We start from the raw sequence: 20,559 nt of genomic DNA on the forward strand, positions 1-20,559 counted from the left end.
TAACAGATTCCCTTAAGACTTTCAGGTTTCCTGATAGCGTTTCACTTGACAGTAACTACACAGGCTACATTTGGTAAAATATTATCAGTTGTTAGTGTTCATGGTATGTTCAAAATCTGTGCAGAAGCTGGTCAGCTCCTCAGGAGTGTGACAAAAACTGCTGGTGAGAAAGAGGTCATCTAACTCACCTGGCTCTCATTATCCTTCTATAGCCAGCAAATTACCTGCAGGCTATTAGCAGGTTTGTGACAGAGTCAAGCCAGAGGCTCTTGGTTCCTGAAGCACTCTCCTCCCTGTGAGCTACTGTCACGATACATGAGCTGCCGTCACGGTATGTTCCTCATGCACTGCCGCAGGGACTGGTGCCTCCATGCTGGCACTGCTCAGCAGTGATGGGCACCTTGGCACACGTGTGCCCTGGGCACCCTCCTGCTTCCCACGCGCTGGCATGGATTTGTGCTTTCCTCTGGTGCCCTTCTCTCATTTTCCTTGCTGCTAGGATGGAAAAAAAGGAAGATTTTAGTTCTTCTGATACCCGCTGTGAATCTGAGTGAATGTGTGCATATCCCGTAATGTCATTTGTGCTAGAAAAGTGATCTTCAAGTGGGACTCCTGCCATCTTTCTAAATCCGCTGCAAGAAAATGAATACATTTCTTTTTTGCTTAGCCAGTCCTTCAGGGTTTCAGCCAAACTGACCTTTACTTCCATTTTCCCCCATAGGCTTCTGCCTTCTCTTTCCAGCAGTAATACGTTTTGTCCTTAGTGGCCTCCACGGGTTTACTTCTAAGGACCTGATTGGGGTTTGTCTCTGCCCTTTTCATTGCCTACCAAGGGATCAAAATTCTGTGCTTTGATTTTTTTTTTTTTTTTTGCTTATTATGCTTTTGCTGTGTTTCATGTGGTAATTTTGAACTATTGTACTGACCATCCAGAACAGGGGGGAAAAAAACCAGCTGTTCTGACAGTCATTTTGTGTCTTCAGTGCAAAATAGGGGAATGGGCTTAAGACCAGGCACCCAGAATCCCTGAGTAGCATGCTTCTGGGGGATATTGGCAACAGAAATCATAATTACTGTATCAGATCTTAAATAGAAACAAGGGGTGCAAAGTAGATACATGCTGCAGTGTTTGAGTACATTTGGGTGTTTTTGCTGTGAGGGAGCCTTGCTGCTGGTGGTGGTGGCTGCCTGAATCACTCCTGGCAGGGAGTCCTTCAGGCCCGCAGCTCCTCTTCTGCTCTGGCGTGCGAGGAAGGGCTGGGAACTCTCCTGTAGCAGCTTCTCTCTTGTGCCTGCTGATATCTTGTTAAATGGGTGCGGTATTTTCGATGAGAGGTGAAAAGAAATGGGTAAAATTAGGCGACTGAATCGTGAGCATGCAAAGGGTCTGCTCTGGGGTCGGTAACCTCCCGCAGGTGCACGATGCCAACACTGGGCCAGATCCTTCTTCACATGAAAATGTGCTGCAGTTCATCTGTCAATGTCCTTTAGGTTTTTTGTATAATATATAAATCCTTAGCTTTCAAAGGCAGAGAAGTGCTCAGATGCTAGTGAGGTGTGTCATGTAAGTAGCAGACGGGGAGAGGCAGAGTGAACTAGCTTCTAGCTGAAGTTATGGAGGTTGCTCTGTTTTTTAAAAAATGGTGGGGTTTTGGTAGAAGTTTCACAGATCACTTCTGTCCTTAAAAACCTGTGCTGTTGCTGCAAAAGGGGTGGTGGTTCTTCCCAGCCCTGAGGTCTTGTCCCCTCCTTGTGGCTGTGCTGAGCTCCAGACCGACTGCTGGGCTGGCCGAAGGCTGATCATGGAGGTACTTCTGGCAGGGTTAGTTTTCAGGTGGATTAATGAGCTGATGACGCTCTCCTAGATGGCCCTGAGATGACTGTGTGAAGTTGCACACATACCACCAGCTAACTTCATCTTTTTACCAGCTTCTGTCCTCTATTTAGATGTCCTGGTAGTGTTGTGATCTGTTTATGATACACGGCAAGGTTTCCAATTTATAAATATCTGCTAAGGTAGAGGAAAACTTGAGGCCAGAAAAGAGCAGGAGGACACTGAAATAGCTTTTTCTTCAGAATTCTGTTGGTTAGCTGTCACTGGTGTAGCAGCTTGGGCTATGATGACATGCCTAACCTTATATAAATGCAATGTTTTGTAATTTATGTAAAAAAACAAAACAAAACAAAAAACCTGTAGGAAAATCATGAGATTAAGATCTTGAAATGTAAGAGAATCTTTAGAACTTTTAAAATTGCTTTTCTTTGTGTTTTAAACAGACTGGTTTAATATTTGAAGGGTAGGAGGGGTTTATGGTGGGGTTTTTTTTGACATCAGTCTCTCTTCACCCTAATGTATTCAGGAAAACCGCTTACTCTACAGTATTGCTTTTCTGGACATCAATTTTACATCATGTTTTACCCAGTTTAAAAACAAAAAAGCAGTTAAAGCTAAAAGGAAGTCCAAAATTCTTCTCTCACAGTTAAGTAGAACATCTGCAGAAATTATACCTTTTACTTAAGTGGAGCTGGGCGTTAATTTATTTTTTAGATGGTTTTTGTTCTGGCCTTTTTAAAATTCTTGTAACTTTATTATGTGATGCTAGTTGTAGGGCATGCAGTGATAAGTAATTATTCCTTGCTTGTTTCAAGTATGTTCCATAAATATATGGACATGGAAGATTGAAACTAGTGAATCAAAAACTCTTAAAATTATACTCTGTCCTTTTTTTTTTTTTTTTTTCTTTTTAAAGGGCTCTTTTTTTTTTTTTTTTTTTTACTGTTACTTTTCTAAGTACAATTTAGGTAAACATAATGTATGTATTTAAAGCTACTTCCATTTTACAGAAGGGTTTGTATTCTGGCCTGGGCTATTCCTGAAGTGTTTGGGGAAAATTCTGCCTTGAGTTTTGTACTAAATGCCATGTTTACTAAATGATTTCTTGATAACATCTGGTTAATAATTGAAACTCCAGTGTTCTTAGTTATGCTGATAGTGTTAGGGGAAAAAATTGAGGTAATTAGGTGATGGAATTAGCACAGTGAATTACATGCCTGCAGAAAAACTGAAAGCTGTAGCATTTTTCTGGTGTAAAACAAAACTACAGTTCTAATTAGCAAATTTCCTTTTTTGTTGACAGATGATGATGTACCTGCAGATATGGTTGCAGAAGAATCAGGTCCTGGTGCACAAAATAGTCCATACCAACTTCGCAGAAAAACTCTTCTACCTAAAAGAACAGCTTGCCCTACAAAGAGCAGTATGGAGGTAACTTTTGTTTGTTTTTCATTGTAAAGTAAACATTACTATTTCAAGAATAGGAAGCTAATTAGTACTTTTCATAAGTTACCTAATGGCCAAACTAATTCTCACTTATTTCATTAAAGGGTGCCTCCACTTCAGCTACTGAAAACTTTGGTCACCGAGCTAAACGTGCTAGAGTATCTGGAAAATCCCAGGATTTATCAGGTAATAACTTCTTGTACAAAAAAGAGGGTGGGGAAGAAGGGGTGGAGACATTTTGACTTCACACACCACCCTCGAATTTATTTTTCCTGTCTTATCTCCAACTAAGAAACAGTAGTGAAAAAACAACTACAAACTTGTTCTGAACTTCAAATTTGGAAGCATGATTTAATCTGGTTTTTACAATCTGGTCCTTTAGTCTGCCTGCTTCACTGCAGTCATGTTGGTTTGGGTTTTTTTGATTTGGTTTTGGTTTTGTTTGTTTTTTATTCTCTCAAAGTGATGTGTAGTTGTATCCAAGCTACTGTTAGAAGCAGTAGTGCTGCAGTGGTGCAGCACTCTGACTAGGGTTGTTTACTATTTCTCATATTAATGTATTGTTCCAGTGTATTGTTTAGAGATAGTTTTGGTGTGTCATTATAGCACTTGTTTGTGGACAGGAGAGAGTTTGTGTGTGTTCTTGAATAAAAAATACACATATACCTCCATACATATATTTACAATATATTTGCATATATTTCACACATATACAGTATATGTACATTGTATAATAAACACATGCATGCAATACATGTGTATATAATTATATTGTGTGTATATATGTGTGTGTATTTTTTATTTGTCTGCACACACACATTATTTATATATATATACACACACAAATATAGGCACAAATATCCTACTTGTTCTTTTTTTCTACGTCATTTTTCAGTCACTGCTCCTACCCCTTTTTGTCCTGACACGCTCTTTAGTTCTAGGAGATCTGCTGTCACTTTTCCTGTAAAATCAGCACCAGCACTTGCCAGCTCCCAGTGATGTGGTTTCTGTTGCTTTTCTTGGGATTTTTTTCAGTCCATGTCTCCCTTAACATTGTGAATTAAAACTGAGCAGCTGGCACAAGACTTTGGTCTGCTTTTATTGCTTCTGTTGAAGTCTGCTCTTTCTGCCCTCTCACCTTCTCCACAGGGTAGATTTTATCTTTCAGACCCTCTGTCTCTTTCCTCCTCTGTTTTATTCTGTCTCCCCCCCCCCCCGCCTTGATTAACTCTTTTAATTTCAGCAACTGTTTAAGAATCATTTAACCTCTCAGATTTATATCCTTGAAATAGCCAGAACCAACTGAACATCAACCTGTGTCATTCTACTTCCAGTTTCATTTCCTGATTTGATATCTGAAGCCTTGTGTAAAGTCGTCTTGTCATAGTCTTGATTTCTCTTGCCAGTTCTTAGTTTTTCTTCAAGGTCATTCACTTTTGATGCATTCTTCGTTACGCTTTTACTTGCTTCCTTGCTTTAGTGAAGGTAATGTAACTTTACTCGAGTCCTGTGGTACAAATTACAGCATGAATGACACTAATTTCCAAAGGAATTCTGCACACTTTCTCTGCGCATTCCTTTTGTTACAGTCTTGAGCTCATGTGGGGAAAGTAAGGGGATTGTGCAGGCTTCTCCAGCATGGAATTACCAGAGGAATTGTAAACAACTATTTTATAATTGTACTTTTAAGATTGTATTCAAACCAGTCACAGTCTAACAAGGGAGTATCCTTTTCAACATATTTTCTATTAATCTCTTTCCCAGTGTGGATGATGGTTATGTTTTATTTTCTCTATTGAGTTCTTGAGATATTCCTCTAAACTTGTACAAGTATTGATTGCGGTGAGATTTTTTTTTTCTTTTTTTACCTGTTTTTTATTAGCATAGGTAATTATAGCTGTTGTGACTGAGTTGAAAGCATGAGACTTTCTGGATTATCATCAGTGGAGATTGTGTACGGTCATCTGAAACAGCTGTTTATTTAGAACTGTAGATGAAATGAAGGCATGAGACTAGAAACACAGGACAATGTCTTGGTGGAAGACCATTCCTTCTTGTATAGACTCAGAGTTGAGGAAAATTTGGCTGAGATGAAAGGAGAAATGCCAGTCAATTTGAGTTTCCAACTGGAGTGGAGCCAGTAGTTGGAAAAACAGAAGACAATTCCTTATTTTAGTATTGATTTCAGAATTAGTGCTGCTGAGAAAGAGTTGCTATTTCAAATTGTAAGGAAAAAAAAATCAGTCTCAGATACTGTCAAGAAGAACACACTAGAATTTTGAAATATTGACATGTTTTTTTCTCTTATTTGCAACTCTGTCCTCCAGTGGTCTCTGTAGTGGACAATGAGTTCTTCAATCCTGAGACAGAAAGATTAATGAATATACAAGAATCTTGATGAGAAAGGCAACACATTATAGAAAACATGTAAATAATTTTTCACTTAAACTCTTTTAAGTAGAATACAAAAAATGAGGAAACCAACATCTTAGATAAGAAAAAGGTATGATGGACCTGTGCTGCTTACATCACAAGTGACTGGTGATCCTACAAATTCAGCATTTGTTTGACATCTGTAGAAAACATTTACAGCTTTTAGATCTTACTGATCCAAATATTTGTATCATATGCTAATATAATATTTCTTGATTTACAGAAAGATTTAAGTTCAGTTTATTCTGATTGTTTCCTTAAGTTCCCTCAGCTGTAAATGTATGCTTCCACTTACCAGGTTATTTCAGTCTTCAGTACCACTTGTCTCTCGTCATTTTAATCCAGGGTTTGAATCATTTGACGTACTCTTCCTTTTTGTTTGTTACGGTGTAGGCTTTTTCCTCTCTTGCTTTAAGATCGCTGTATTTACATATCCGTTGTATATTGGGCAGTTCTTGCTGACTTTGAACCATCTTTGGAAGACTTCAGTTCAGAGACATGTCATTTATTTCTTTTCACTGAACTATGGAGTTGCAGTAGATACTGAGACTCTAGGTTACTGGATCACTCGTTGATTGTTCCACACATTAGGTGCATGCGCAGCTCATAGTTCACAGTACTTACTGCCTTTTCAAATTTATCTTTGACTTTTCTTATTGATTTATAAGATATTTTTCCAAGAACACTGCATGCTATGTTTTCTGACATATTTCTACTTCTTAACAAGAAAATATTTTTACTAAATGCCTCCTTATGGAACAAAAGCTATTTGTCTTAGTCTTCTCCACTAAAATGGACAAAAAAGGTGTCCATACAAGACATAATGTACAATTCGGGATTCATGGGATGGCATTCTTGGTCTTTGTACAAAGAAGGTGATTCACTTTCAGGCAGCTTTCCCTGCCCTTTGTCTTGGTATTACTATACTAGTTTCTATCTACTAAATGATCAAAATTGAAACTGAATTAGCTTCACACATATCCTGTGGAAACAGAATGATATAACCAGCTGTGTTTCTTATTTTCAGTTGTCTGGCATATTAACACTTTATTAAAATCATAAACAGTTCAACTGTCAACTTATGTTAGGGCAAAGATAAAGATTGGTGATGACCTTTTGCACTTTGTTTTTATTTTTATTCTTGTCTGTTTTTAGCACTTATTTGGAAAACTGTCTTTTTTTATATAAGAGTATGCATTTCATTAACCTTCACTTTGTCAATAGGCGTAAAACTGTCAGGAGTATCAGCACACAAATGTTTCTGATACCGTGGCCAGACAAACCTTTAAAACTGTTTTGGCTTATTTTCGTAAACTGGGAGGAAGAACATATTGAATGCATCTTTACTTTGACAGATTACTAAAAGATACTCAAAACGTGAAGTGTGAATTTATAGAACAAAAGCAGGGAGTTCTCTCTTGGACCCAGAGGATATTTAAGTCTTCACATTAAGAAATGAATTAGCTTTTTCAAGTTACACTAGAGAATTCCACCTAGTAATCACTATATTGGTGATTTGAGTGGAGAAATCTTAAATCAACCCCTTCTTAACTGAGCAGAAGGGCAATTTAAATTAAATCGTTCTTTTTTACAGGATTTTGGTTAAAGGTGGGTGAAGATAGCAAACACCTGTAAAATCATCATCTTCATCTTGCAAGCAGTGCCTATGCTTCCAATTAAATACAAGTTGAAAAATTTCAGGTGGGGGGGGGTTATTGTGGCTTTTTTTTTAATTGCAAGAAGTTTTTTGACACTTCCAAAGTTAATCCCTGCCCCTTGCAATGAGGAAACATCTGGATTTCAATTTTCATCTTGAGATAGGGCCTAGGGAGGAAAATGGGAGTGTGAACTGTTGAGCAATGGGAGGCACTACACTAGTGAACTGTACTCTTCAATAAAAAATTGGTCAAGGTCCTAACATATGTAAACTTTAAGGAAGAAAAAATTTGCCAGGTTGTTTAAGGAATTAAATAATTGTCTTGGAAAGAAGATGAAGTTGTATGCCTCAGCGATTTGTGTGTTAAAAGGAGAAGACAGGTCGTGAAAGGCTTGTGAGGATTTACAGCCTTGCATTCACAACATCGCATTTCAGCTTGTAAGACAGTAGAAGACTCTATCTCCACATCTAACTGGAAAGCTACCAGAAAAAGATGAACTCAGAAGCAATGTCCAATTATCCTGTGATGCATTTCAAGGGTAATTGGGACTGTAGAATGAATTGCTGCTGCCTGTTTGACACAGGAAAGAACCTTTATATCTCCAGTGGAAAAGGACCTTTTTAAAAACCAGCATTGATTGTACATGTAACTTTTTTTTGGTGATGCCCAACCACGCTCATCTTATGGACTGCTGGTATACACTCCCCAGACTTGGGCTCCCCAAGTGTCTCTTGAGGATAAGGCCTTTCCAGACTACTTACTTTCTCTTAGTTTTGCTAACTTATTGGCTTTGGCCTGGCTTGTAAGTTTTTGTTTGGTTTTGGTTTTTGAATAAAAATAATTTTTTAATCTGGCATTAATAATGCTGCTGAAGGGAACTGTCTTGGCCAGCTTCTGGGTATTCATTCCTGTCTCCTTCCTTGTGCCCCTGCTAGCGCTTTTGTAGCTTGCAATGAACTATAACAAAGAGCTGATCCATAAAAAAATCAGTTTAGAGAAGGATGGGTAAGGATGAGGAAAAAAAATTCTGATGTATTCTGTGTGTGATGAGTACTGCCAACCTAAAGGATACTTTGGGAGCAAATAGCTATGGGCATGTGCAATGGTGAGACTCATTCCTTTTGTACAGCATAGATTTTTGTTGGATTAAAGTGGTACGTACCTATAGTTCAGGACTGTAACCTGTGTTACTGTTGAGAGCAGCCATCAGTCAATTGGATAAATAACTTCCTAGCATCTTAGAGGAAATCAGTATTTGTGAATCACCAAGGTGACATTCATACAATGGTGCAACAAGAAACAGGTTCAGGGAAAGTCACTGCAAAGTCAGTAATATTTTGGAATTTCTACTGACTGGTACAACCACAGATATAAGCATGACACCCTGGAAAAAACAGCTTTAATCGGTTCTCTCATAGTACACAGGTTCTGGTGATGTGCATCTCTCATAGTATACAGGTTCTGGTGATGCACAGTTTAGCATCTTCGTAAAAGCCACAGTTCTGGTCCTTACAGTTCACGTCTTCTCTCTCCTAGCTGGAAATAACATAGTTATTTGTGCTGCTTTGCCCAGAGAAGACTTGGGGCTTACCTTTTTCTTTTTCTTTTTCTTTCTCTCTCTCTTTTTTTTTTTTTTTTTTTTTGTATATGTGTGTGAAATTTCACGTGGGAACTGTTCCTCAGAATGTTATTCCCTCAAATTTAGTGGGTTGTCTTTCTGAGGGTCACTTGAGTAGTCTTCCTGTAGTAGCCAAAATCATGATCCTGTTGCTCCCTAGGTTCAGATGTTCTAGGAAAAAATAAATAATGCAAGGAGCATTACATGGATGTAATTGCATTATGAATGTAGCAGGAGCTCTTAATGCCTTGCAAACAAATCCTCTAAACCTTGGAAACTTCTGTGTGGTTCTGCACAAGAAAGGATCCTAAAGACAATAACCAAAACAAGTGACTTGTGCAAACAGAACTGCACTGTGAGGATACCTGCCACAGAAGGGTCTCATGAGAACACAAACTAGAGTTGGGGGTTTCCTATATGAACTGTTGTATGTAGGGTGCACATGTGCCCAAGAGCAAGGGTTTAACAAAGTGCGCTCACATCTCCACACAATGATACGGGAATGCCACTTCCTCAAACCTCTAAAGAAATACAACATCTGTCAAGGCTAACATTTCTCCTGGCTTAGATTTTTCATTTTAAAAGAAAGGGCATAAATGCGAGTAAGTGGAAGGAGGAGACTTTGGAATTATTGCTGGCTACTCATTTCCTGCATCCCAGACATCCTTTTTCCTCATGTGTTCGTTATGGGAGAACAAGGTAGTTTTACTAGTAGTTTTTCCAGACAGTGACCATTACTAAGTAAGTTCTTTTGTGTTTGAAAACATTTGCAGAGATTTTGACTTTGGGACTAGATGATGATTATTATTATATGGGTAATGTGGGTTAATTGAACCACAGTGAAGCTAATAGCAATGGGGAGCCAGTATATCTGGAACATGCACAGTAGCCTACTTAACGTATCCAACTGTCTGCAGATTGATTCCTTCAATAGAAAAGGTGAACTAAAAAGTTTTGAAAGAGGACTTGAAGTCTGTAACTTCTACCTGACTCCAGAGTCAACCATGTACCTCTTTTTTTTTTTGCCTTTAGATTTTTTTAGGAAAAAAAAAAAAAAAAACTGCTTTGAGATCATTGACGTTTTTATATGTGAATCTTTCAAACGGCAAGTTGGTGTTACATTTTGGTCAGAATTTGGGCTAGTTAAATATGTCAATAATCTTATATAGATCACTGTTTAATAGCAGCACCTGCAGAACAATATCTTCAGGAGAAGTTACCAGATGAAGTGGTTCTAAAGATCTTCTCCTACCTGCTGGAGCAGGATCTCTGTAGAGCAGCTTGTGTGTGTAAACGCTTCAGTGAGCTGGCTAATGATCCAATTTTGTGGTAAGTGAAAAGCTATTCCTCATTATGTTGAGAAATATTAGATGTGCAGCAGGAGATACCAGTACAATAGAAAAATTGAAATGTTGGTTGCAATTAGTTGAATTAAACCCAATTGTATTTTAATATGTCTGGTTTACTTAAGCATTATTTGTTACTTATAAATATCTGATTATATGTGTTAAACAGTAAAACTTTTGATTCTCTGGTAGTGTAAATACTGGTTAAATAATGGCTGTTTTAAAAAATCAGTGAGGCTTTCCTTCAGTAGCCACTCCTTTCCTTTTTCCCCTCTTTAACCTTTTTCAGGTTTCTGTGGGGATTGTGTTACTTGATGCAAAAGAAACAACACATTTCTTAATGTTAGATGCATGTTTTGTGTAGTGTTACTTAGATTTTTTTGTTTGGGTGGTTGGTTTGATTTTTGTTTGTTCTGTTTAATGGTTGGATACTCAGGCTGTTTTCCCCCATATGAATCCACCCTACCCATGGTTTATTGAGAGCTTGGATAAATGGGATCTGAATTTGTGATTTTTTTTATAAGGGAAAAAATAACATCTGTTTCTTAAGCTCTTTTTTAAAAATAAAGATTAAAAGAGAAGAAAATTTGAGTGTAATATCACAAAAATGCTCCCCCCCCCCCCCCCCCCCCCCCGCTTTTTTTTCTGTCCTAAAGACAATTTTGGGGGATGTTTTATCAGATGAATTACAACTTTGGAGATTCAGTGGCATCCTGTAAGTCTGGGCTTAGTATCAGCAGGCTCAGACACTGCAGTTATTTGTATTCTGGCACTAATCAAAAGAATCCAATTGTCGTGTGCTTTGTGTGATATTTTCTTCTTTTTAAGCCACTGTAATCTGTCCACTGATGGAATTCTTTCTGAAATACAGTGCATCATTTGTTCTCTGTGACTGCATTTTTTCAGCCTTTTTTTTGGCAGGGTGAGGGAAGAGGTGGTGGCACACTTTGTCTTTAAGTTTTGTTATTCTTATGCTACTAGATTTCGTAAGTGTTAATGCAATGCTGTGGTTAATATACAATTAGACACTGATTCCACAAACAGTGTAACTAACTGCTTAAATTTCTTCATGGAAATGACATGTTGAGAGCTCTCTCACTTGGATTGTGAAACTCATGTCAAATTTTTTCTTAGAAAAACACAGAAGTCAGTCCAAGAGTAAAATTGTTTTGGAAGTGTTTTAAAGTGGTTGGTACTGATCTTGGTCAAATTCACTGTCACAGACTGGCAAATGCTGTTGGAAAAAACTCAGTTTTTAACATGTGGTGTGTTTATTAAAATGGAAGAGTGATCAGAAATACATTAATTTTATTTTCTGCTTGACATTTCTGCTCAGGAAAAGATTGTATATGGAAGTATTTGAGTACACTCGTCCAATGATGCATCCTGAACCTGGTAAATTTTATCAGATTAATCCAGAAGAATATGAACATCCAAATCCCTGGAAAGAAAGCTTTCAGCAACTGGTAACAGTAGTATTCATTTATATTCCAATTTAAAGATCTTTTATAAAAGTAAAAACCCCAACTTCTGAAGTGTGGCTGACAATAGTAATTATTTCGGTTTTAGATTGTGGGACAGAGGAGCTGAGAAGAGATCCTTGTATTGTGTTATGCAGTAGGGGGATATCTGAAGTTATTTCCTGTTTTGAGGCACACTTTAGGGAGGCATTATGGTAAAATGGACTTCTTGAGCATCCAGCTCTTCTATCTTGGGTTTTCCTCAATGTTTTGCATCACTCAGATTCTATGGAAGAGATTGTCATGGTCTGTTGCTCAGAAATAAACTTCAAATATATTGTTGTTGTCATATGTTACTACTAAACCAGTGTGCACGCTGGTTGTCAGATTCGTACACGTCTTCCTCTAGTAAACCGAACAGTATATTGATAATATCACTTGGGCTTAAAAAGTGATTTACAGCTGATATGACTGGAGCTAAACAAGTTGTCTTTAAGGCATGTGATTGAAGCTCTAATCCAAAATGTCAAAGGTATTGTAGAATGGCTGGGCATGATATTGATAAACATAAGTAAGGGAAATAAATATCAAGGTGAGTATATTGTACCAATTGTGTAATTGGTTAATGAAATTCTGAAACTTGTTGAGGACAAATAGTTGACTTGGCTTCTTTGTTCAGTACTCAGTCAAAAGTGAAGGTATAGGGTTCTTTTTTCCTCACCATATAAATGCAGTTTGTTTTGTGGAAAGCTGCTAGAAAATAAGAACATCTGTTGTGGAGTGGATATGGTACACTTAAGCTTTTCAGTCACTTCAGAGGCTTCTGACTGTGTAAGTAGGTTAGCCTCTTGGTTTAGTTGATCACTCTTTTAGGCTCAGACTTTTCTTGGTGTTGCCATTTCAAATGAGGTGCCTAATATGGGAGATCAGAATATGATCCTTAGTTCCTGGAACAAACTGATATCAGCAAATGACTTGTTAATCAGGGGATTAATAGATCTCTTGTCTGTGCATTCAGATCCACTGATCTGCAAGCTTATCATAAACTATTTTCCTTGTTTCAGTACAAAGGAGCACATGTAAAGCCAGGTTTTGCTGAACACTTCTACAGTAATCCTGCAAGATACAAGGGAAGAGAAAATATGTTGGTATGTTTCTAAAGCAGTTCTTAAGAATATTTATATATCTTTGCAGGGTATTTCTCTCTAAACTTGTATCTTTTCTTCTAGTATTATGATACCATTGAGGACGCCCTTGGTGGAGTTCAAGAAGCTCATTTTGATGGACTTATCTTTGTTCACTCTGGTATATATACTGATGAATGGATATATATAGAATCTCCCATCACCATGATCGGTGCAGGTATTTAAACTGAGAGCATCTTTGTCTCAAAGTATGACTTGTGTTAATTACCACCTTAATTACAAAGATATTCTGGTGTATTAAATATCCAGTAAAAATGCCCATCTTTCTTCATCAGCCTAGTAAATAAGTATTTTCTGTACAGAATCACAGAATCGTTTTGGTTGGAAAGGACCTTTAAGATCACCAAGTCCAACTGTTAACCTAACACTGCCAAGTCAACCGCTAAACAATATCCCTAAGCACCACATCTACTCGTCTTTTAAATACCTCCAGGGATGGTGACTCAACCACTTCCCTGGGCAGGCTGTTCCAATGCTTGATAACGCTTTCCGTGAAGAAATTTTTCCTAATATCCAATCTAAACCTCCCCTGGCACAACTTGAGGCCATTTCCTCTCGTCCTATAGCTTGTTACCTGGGAGAAGAGATTAGCACCCTCCTCGCTGTAACCTCCTGTCAGGTACTTGTAGACAGCCATAAGGTCTCCCCTCAGCCTTCTTTTCTCCAGGCTAAACAGCCCCAGTTCCCTCAGCCGTTCCTCATAAGACTTGTTCTCCAGACCCTTCACCAGTTTCATTGCCCTTCTTTGGACCCGCTCCAGCACCTCAATGTCTTTCTTGTAGTGAGGGGCCCAAAACTGAACACAGTATTTGAGGTGCAGCCTCACCAGTGCCGAGTACAGGGGGACGATCACTTCCTAGTCCTGCTGGCCACGCTGTTTCTGATAAAAGCCAGGATGCTGTTGGCCTTCTTGGCCACCTGGGCACACTGCTGGCTCATATTCAGCTGGCCATTGACCAACACTCACAGGTCCTTTTCCACCAGGCAGCTTTTCAGCCACTCTTCCCAAGTCTGAGTGTTGCGTGAGGTTGTTGTGCCCCAAGTGCAGGACCTGACACTTGGCCTTGTTGAACTTCATACAGTTGGCCTCAGCCCATCTATCCAGCCTGTAGAGATCCCTCTGCAGAGCCTTCCTACCCTCCAGCAGATCAACACTCCTGCCCAGCTTGGTATCATCTGCGAATTTACTGAGGGTGCACTCGATACACTCATCCAAATCATTGATAAAGATATTGAACAGAACTGGCCCCAATACTGAGCCCTGGGGAACACCACTTGTGACCGGCTGCCAACTGGATTTAACTCCATTTACGACAACTCTTTGGCCCCAGCCATCCAAAGTACAGGTGTCACTAACTAAAAAGTAACTCATGCTTCAGACTGCAATACCATCTACTGCTTTTAGTTCTTGGAAAAACTTATTTATCTTTTTATTTCATTAGGGAAAAAAAATTGAATTTGTCAGAAAGTATACTCAGTTACCTGACTGCAGTTGAAATTTTCAGGTGGTTCTTATGAAATTTGTTTATATATAATCTATATCCAGAGTAGACTCCAGCAGTGGGAGCAAGCCCAAATTAGTATCTGTCCCATTTTCTTGCATCGTAATTCCATCTCAAGGAGGGAAATGAGAGCATCCAGCAGAAAGATTCTGAGACTGGAGGTTCTTTCTCTATTTGTGTCCCAACTGTTCCTCTAAAGGAGAAACTTTATGGAGAAGGAAATAAGATTTTCAGAATAGGAAAGGTTTAATATAAAGTTAATATAAGATAATATAGCTGGCTGCAAATTGTCATGCTTGTGGAGCTTTTTGCTTTTCCTGTCCCCAGTGTGAGCATGCTAATCCCCAGTAGCACGATAGCGTGGTAAGAATTTAGGCTGTCTTAATGTCTGGTAGAGATCTTGGTTAAGAGGTCTCGGACCTCTTGCTCCTGTGGTGACCCAGAAGTGAGTTGCCTGCTGCCTGCTTTTTCTGAGGTGCTGTCTGTTTGGGTTGATTTTTTTGGTTGGTTGGGGTTTTTTGGGTGTTCGGGGGGGGTTTTTTGTTGGTTTTTTTTTTTAAAGCCTGTCTTTTCAGGTATCTGTTCAACATACCAACTGTTTTATTCTTGAGTGAGCCTGTTCTGGCACTTCTTGCCTGGGTTTTGCAGCCTTGGCGATGAGACTGTTTTTGAGCAATGCAGTCAGATTGTTCCAGTGTTAGTCTTAAAACTTGTCCCTGTAGGTCTGCAAGATGAAAGTGTGTTAGTATGTTAGTTTGTCAGTTGACTGTCATGTCATGACTACATTTCTGAAGCTAACATCCTGAACATCCCCACTTAGAGTGCTTTGGTTTGTGTTGTGGAGAGGTTTTGGAGCACAAACTGGATTCCTTTTGGATGAGACTAATCCAAGAGGCATGTTCCTGGAATACTCTTACTGCACTCTAGTAGTCTGTGTATGTTCAGTCAGAGGGACCAGGCTAGGACAAGTCCGAAGTCACAGTCTCTTCTGCTCTCCCTGTCCCACAATGCATGTGGTGTGGATGCCTGATCCTCAGCACTATTCACTCTGTACCAGTTTAGTACCACTCCTGTTACGCTGCAGTGCTTGCTAATGCAGACGTGACATTAGACAAATAACAAAATACCCCTGGCTTCTGTTTCGGATAGGGGATGACAGTAACAGATGCCAGTGCAAATAGGGCAAGTCATATTTGAGAAGTGTTTAAAATCCAGAAGAAACTGGATCAGGACTGTCCTAAGATACAAAATTTCTCAATTACTTCATGAAGCTTAGGATGACATCTTTGATATCTGGTTAAACTTCTGCGTGTTCTCTGGCTTCTTTTTAAGTTTTGAAAGGCCCTGTGCTTTCCCCTCCACTGGAATTAACCTAAGTTATTCAGAAAAACAGTTATCTTAACTACATCTCTTTAAAAGCGAAGGATCTGCTTTGTGTATTTTTGTAACAGAATAGCTGTCTTGGGGAACAAAACCTCCAAGAGGAATCCAGAAATGCTAAATGTATTTCACTTTCTGGCACTGCTGACTCTTCACTTCCTCAGACTTTCTCCACTGAATGGTCAGTGACATTGTAGAGGGAGTCAGTTTTCGTTTGTCTGGAAAAGAAAACAAATTAAAGTGAACTGCTAAGCGCTGGAGGACTACCCCTTCTCTGTTCAGTCTGGCATGCTTTTCAGAATGGTAGGATTAAGGCAGCACCAAATCTCTCCGCAGTTCTACTCAAATTTCTTTAATAGTTTCTTCTGTTGATTTCTGAAGAAGCACAACATTATTAGAAAGGCAGCTTTACATACCTCAAGCTTTCAAGAAGCTTCTGCTTTCTCATATAAGCAAAATGATTGTACAAAATAATGCCTGGTATTCTAGGCTTGTTCTGTTTAATTTTGAGGTTACTTATTTCTTTCCTTAAATCTAGGGAAAGGAGTCAGGCTCAGAAGGAATTCTTTGGAGGTATTGCTAGTACTGTGGCTTATCTGAACTGTCAAGTAAGAAGCAGGAGTAGAGATCCTGTAAGGAAATTGATGCATCTGGTTCAGTGGACAAAAATACCTATGAATTTCTTAAGAGTTTATTTCCCAGGGCTGGGGAGGGGGTGTCAGATTACTGGAGGAATACAAGCCTTCCATGGAGTGCTCATCTCACTCAAGACACGAAGTCTCTTGTCTTAATAGCTGAGTTTCAGCAGTTGCACAGACATGTGTCATGTTCTGAGAATCTTCACTGAATATGTGGTTTTTTTCCTGGGTTTTAGGAGATACAGCTTTCATTTTTTCCCTTTATTTTCCATTTGACTTAAATAATGTGCAAGTAAGTGAAAAAGGGATTATCAAAGGATTTTCCAATCAGGAAAAATATTACTAAAAACTATAAGAATTATTGTAATTTTAAGGGTAGAAAAATCTAAAATGGTAAAGTGTCATAATTAGGTATTTTTTTTACTTTTGAGTGCAAGAGAATTTTCACATGCCTGAACTCTTATTTAAATACCCATTCTGCGTCTTTGAATTGAAAATTACATTTTCGACTACTTTAAAGCTGTGTTCTTTGCTGTAGATTTTACAGACTGTGAGATCTAAAAGGGCCTCTGGATTTGTTGCCTGATATGATTGAACAGGGTCATAATTATTTCCTGCAGAATACAGTTCTTTTTCAGTTAATGCACTGAAAAATGAAATTGTTTTATTCCTTTTGAGGAATAAAAGAATTCTGAGGCAACATCCAGTTAACTTTTAATTCTTTAGGCAATCCCTTATTGTAGGCTTTCTGTTAAATTATTTCTAAGTGGTCTCATCTTGGTCCTTAAACTGAGCGTGAATTTTGATCCCATGGAACATGACTCCCTTAGACTACAGCAAATAGACTCTCTTGGGAGCTATGTTTTGCTTGATTATAAAATTAGTGGCCCTTTTCTTTCTTCTCCCTTTCTTCTACTGGTTTCTGTCTTCTAAAGTGGTCTAAGCCGAAAGCTGAAATATAGGTATTTTTCTGAAGAATTATTTTGCAAAGATTCAATAGGATGTTGCAGAGAATTTCTTTGGTGCATTTAGAACGAAACCAATACTTGAGCAAGTCACCTTCCCTCTTTCAGCCTTTTCCTGGGAGGGATCTAAATGCAGTGGTCTCACTAATTGGCATGTTCTATAATGGGCTTTCTGGGACCTTCCAATCTCAGAGACCTGTAAAGTAACTCATGTGCTGAGAGGAAGGAGATGTCTGTAGGGAACATCATCCAAGTGCATGGCAAACACCTCCAAGCACAATTCCAGAGATCTCTCTGCTTTGTTTGATAGTATTTCAGAGCATCCAATGTGAAGTGCAATTTTTACTTGCCCCCCTAAGAGGGAACACAATTCTGATATTAATTTATGTCTCTTTTATTTCCTGTTACGGGCTCCATTTATTTTCTGGTTTTGGTTCACCTGCAATACTGTGGTGCCATTCTTTCTCAGATGCTGAAGTATACCGATTTGTGTATGCCGGTGCATTTGCCCCATGGTGAACATACAGAAATGTTACCATGCCACAGAAAAATATTTTGTATGATGACACGAGTCCTCATCAAAGCCTCTTTTAGTTGTTATCTAGTACTAAGTGAATAGTGGTGTGAAGAAGCGCTAGACTACCTTAAAATATTTGCAGCTCTGCAGTAATGAAAGCAGAGATCTGGCTTTTAGATAGTGAGAACAAGCTGGATAATGATGTAAATGTTGCTTCATTCTGACTGGCAACTTTCTGCCTGTGTGATAAAGAACAGGACATACCACTTGTCTGTACTAGTGTCAACAGATAACAGAAGAAGATCTGCTCGTGAGAAATCCTATGCATAAACTCTTCAAAAAAAATACAGAATTTAGGGCAAACATCTGGTCAAGTTTGTGTGCCTTGAGTTGGGAATGGTTTGAAATTGCTATCAGATAAGTTATCTGCTATAGTATGTGAAACTTCCATATTTACGTTTTGTGTATTGAGGAAGGCAGCTTCTGGCTTGCATATTTAATGGGCAGTTTTGAATCAGACGAACTACCTTGCTTGTGAATGAGTATCATTGAATGTATATCCGTGTAAGACTGTTGTTAACGTGTGCTCCCTCTGCTGGCTGTTGCCATACCGGTGTAAACATTTCCTTCCCTTACATTAAGGATAAGGAATAGAGCAGAGCCTTGCTGTTAACACAGGAAATCAAATTGCAGGTTATGGGAACTTGCAAATGAACCATTTTGAAACCTTCTGTACATACTTTCAGAAGTATAGTTCGATCTAATTTTATAAGATTTTATTCTAAAGAATAGTGAGGATATCAACTCAAAACTCTGAATCTTACGTTTGGGAAGTGTGGGGAGGTCAATTGTAGGTCATGAGCAGATTACTAAATAGTTGTTTAAATTGGTTCAAATTAGTGATGGAATGTATGTGTTTAGCTTTAATAAAAGGGTTTAGAATACCAAAATAAATTGTACTTAGTAACAGAATTACAGTGCCTCTAGACTGGTATCCATGTTTAAACTGTTAATTCAGTTCGTAATAAGTAGTAGTCAAAAACTAGCTCTGTACAAGGGAAGATTTTTCTCATGGTACTAGATATTAAATTGGTGCAAGATTGTCTTAGTTAGATTAGTTTCTTCACTGCTCTTGAAGCTTTCTGTTCTAAGATTTTTCTGACATGAAGACTACTTATATGCCAAGAATAGTGTTCATTTTCCTTTGTTGCTTTGAACAGAATTCTGTGAATCTTTTTAGGAATTTTTTTCAGTGGCATAAACTTAGATTTAATAAATGTCTTCTTTACAGCACCTGGAAAAGTAGCAGATAAAGTTATAATAGAAAACACTAGAGATTCCACCTTTGTTTTTATGGAGGGTTCTGAAGATGCGTATGTTGGATATATGACAATCAGGGTAAGAATCTCAAACTTCAGCAGAGCTTTTCATAATTTCATTTTAATGCCTGAGCAATTAAATAAATACTACATTTCTGTGTTGTCTTCTTTTTTCAGTTCAACCCTGATGACAAATCTGCTCAGCACCACAACGCACATCACTGCTTAGAGATTACCGTGAACTGCAGTCCAATTATAGATCACTGTATTATTCGAAGTACTTGTACGGGTTAGTGGGCTTTTTATTGTTTGAAATTAACACTGTGTTTAAAGCTACTAAACTAACCAGGGCACATGGAAGCAGCACACAAATTGATTATGATCACTATTGGCATATTTCATTTTTTGATGCAGGTGTTTAATACAGGTCTGAAAGCCGTATTTACCTTGAAATTGCATTATTACAGTGACTTCTTTGTGTCCAAGACCTTTGTGATAATATATACTTGGTCCTCTATTTGAATTGGTTTGGACTTTCTGGGCAGTTAGTTTAAAACCTGAAAAGTGACAGTTTATATAAACTTGTCTGGTTTTTGTGGTATATGGTTGTAGCTGGCAGGAGAGGGCATTTGAAGGGGGTGCACATGGGACTGTTACATTAGGTTCATTGCAATATGCAGTATTGGGATTGATGGCATTAGAAGTGTCATGAGCTGTAACTACTAAGTTCAGTTTCCTGTCGGGAGCGTAATGATTTGATATACTCATACTTTGAGTTCCAGGCAGAAGAAATGCATGGTGTGGAAAGTTAGACTCATTTCACAGTCAGAGCTAATGAGGAATTTATACTGCCTGATTTGAAAAGCATTGGTAGTGTAGATTCAGGAAAGAAAGGGTCAGAGGCAGTGGAAGCGAGAGGCTGGATGGCAGTTCACCGTCGTCGGCAGGAAGGCATGGCAGTTTGCAATCACTAGACACACAACGTGGCAAGTTTAACATGTTTGAACACAACCGGATGAAATGGAGTGTCAGAAGGAAGAGGTACAGGAAAATTAAGATATTGAGTCTTTGGATGGAAAGGGCAATATGAAGTTTATGTACCTGAGTTCAGCTAGTGAAATGGAACGGATCTGCACAGCAGGCTGTGCGTAATGGTTGCTCAGCTCAACATAAAGGCAAGGAAACAAGGAGATCTTCAACTAGATGTAAAAACTACACTTTTCTGGTATCAGCTGTGG

At 38.5% G+C, this 20,559-nt stretch overlaps 1 protein-coding gene across 3 annotated transcripts in view; it reads left to right on the forward strand.

Annotated features, from left to right (window-relative positions):
• The window catches only part of FBXO11 (F-box protein 11), an 80,721-nt gene that overhangs the window by 35,866 nt on the left and 24,296 nt on the right, over positions 1 to 20,559 (forward strand). For 2 of the 3 annotated variants that reach the window (XM_068412512.1, XM_068412681.1), the window contains exons 2-9: positions 3,138 to 3,265; positions 3,385 to 3,466; positions 10,174 to 10,318; positions 11,672 to 11,801; positions 12,860 to 12,943; positions 13,025 to 13,157; positions 19,294 to 19,400; positions 19,499 to 19,610. In XM_068412512.1, the coding sequence (XP_068268613.1) occupies positions 3,138 to 3,265; positions 3,385 to 3,466; positions 10,174 to 10,318; positions 11,672 to 11,801; positions 12,860 to 12,943; positions 13,025 to 13,157; positions 19,294 to 19,400; positions 19,499 to 19,610 (921 nt within the window). The remainder of the gene's footprint in view (positions 1 to 3,137; positions 3,266 to 3,384; positions 3,467 to 10,173; positions 10,319 to 11,671; positions 11,802 to 12,859; positions 12,944 to 13,024; positions 13,158 to 19,293; positions 19,401 to 19,498; positions 19,611 to 20,559) is intronic. The other variant, XM_068412596.1, reaches the window with a different exon arrangement.

The sequence above is a fragment of the Nyctibius grandis genome, chromosome 1 (assembly GCF_013368605.1).
Source record: "Nyctibius grandis isolate bNycGra1 chromosome 1, bNycGra1.pri, whole genome shotgun sequence".
Taxonomy (NCBI): domain Eukaryota; kingdom Metazoa; phylum Chordata; class Aves; order Nyctibiiformes; family Nyctibiidae; genus Nyctibius; species Nyctibius grandis.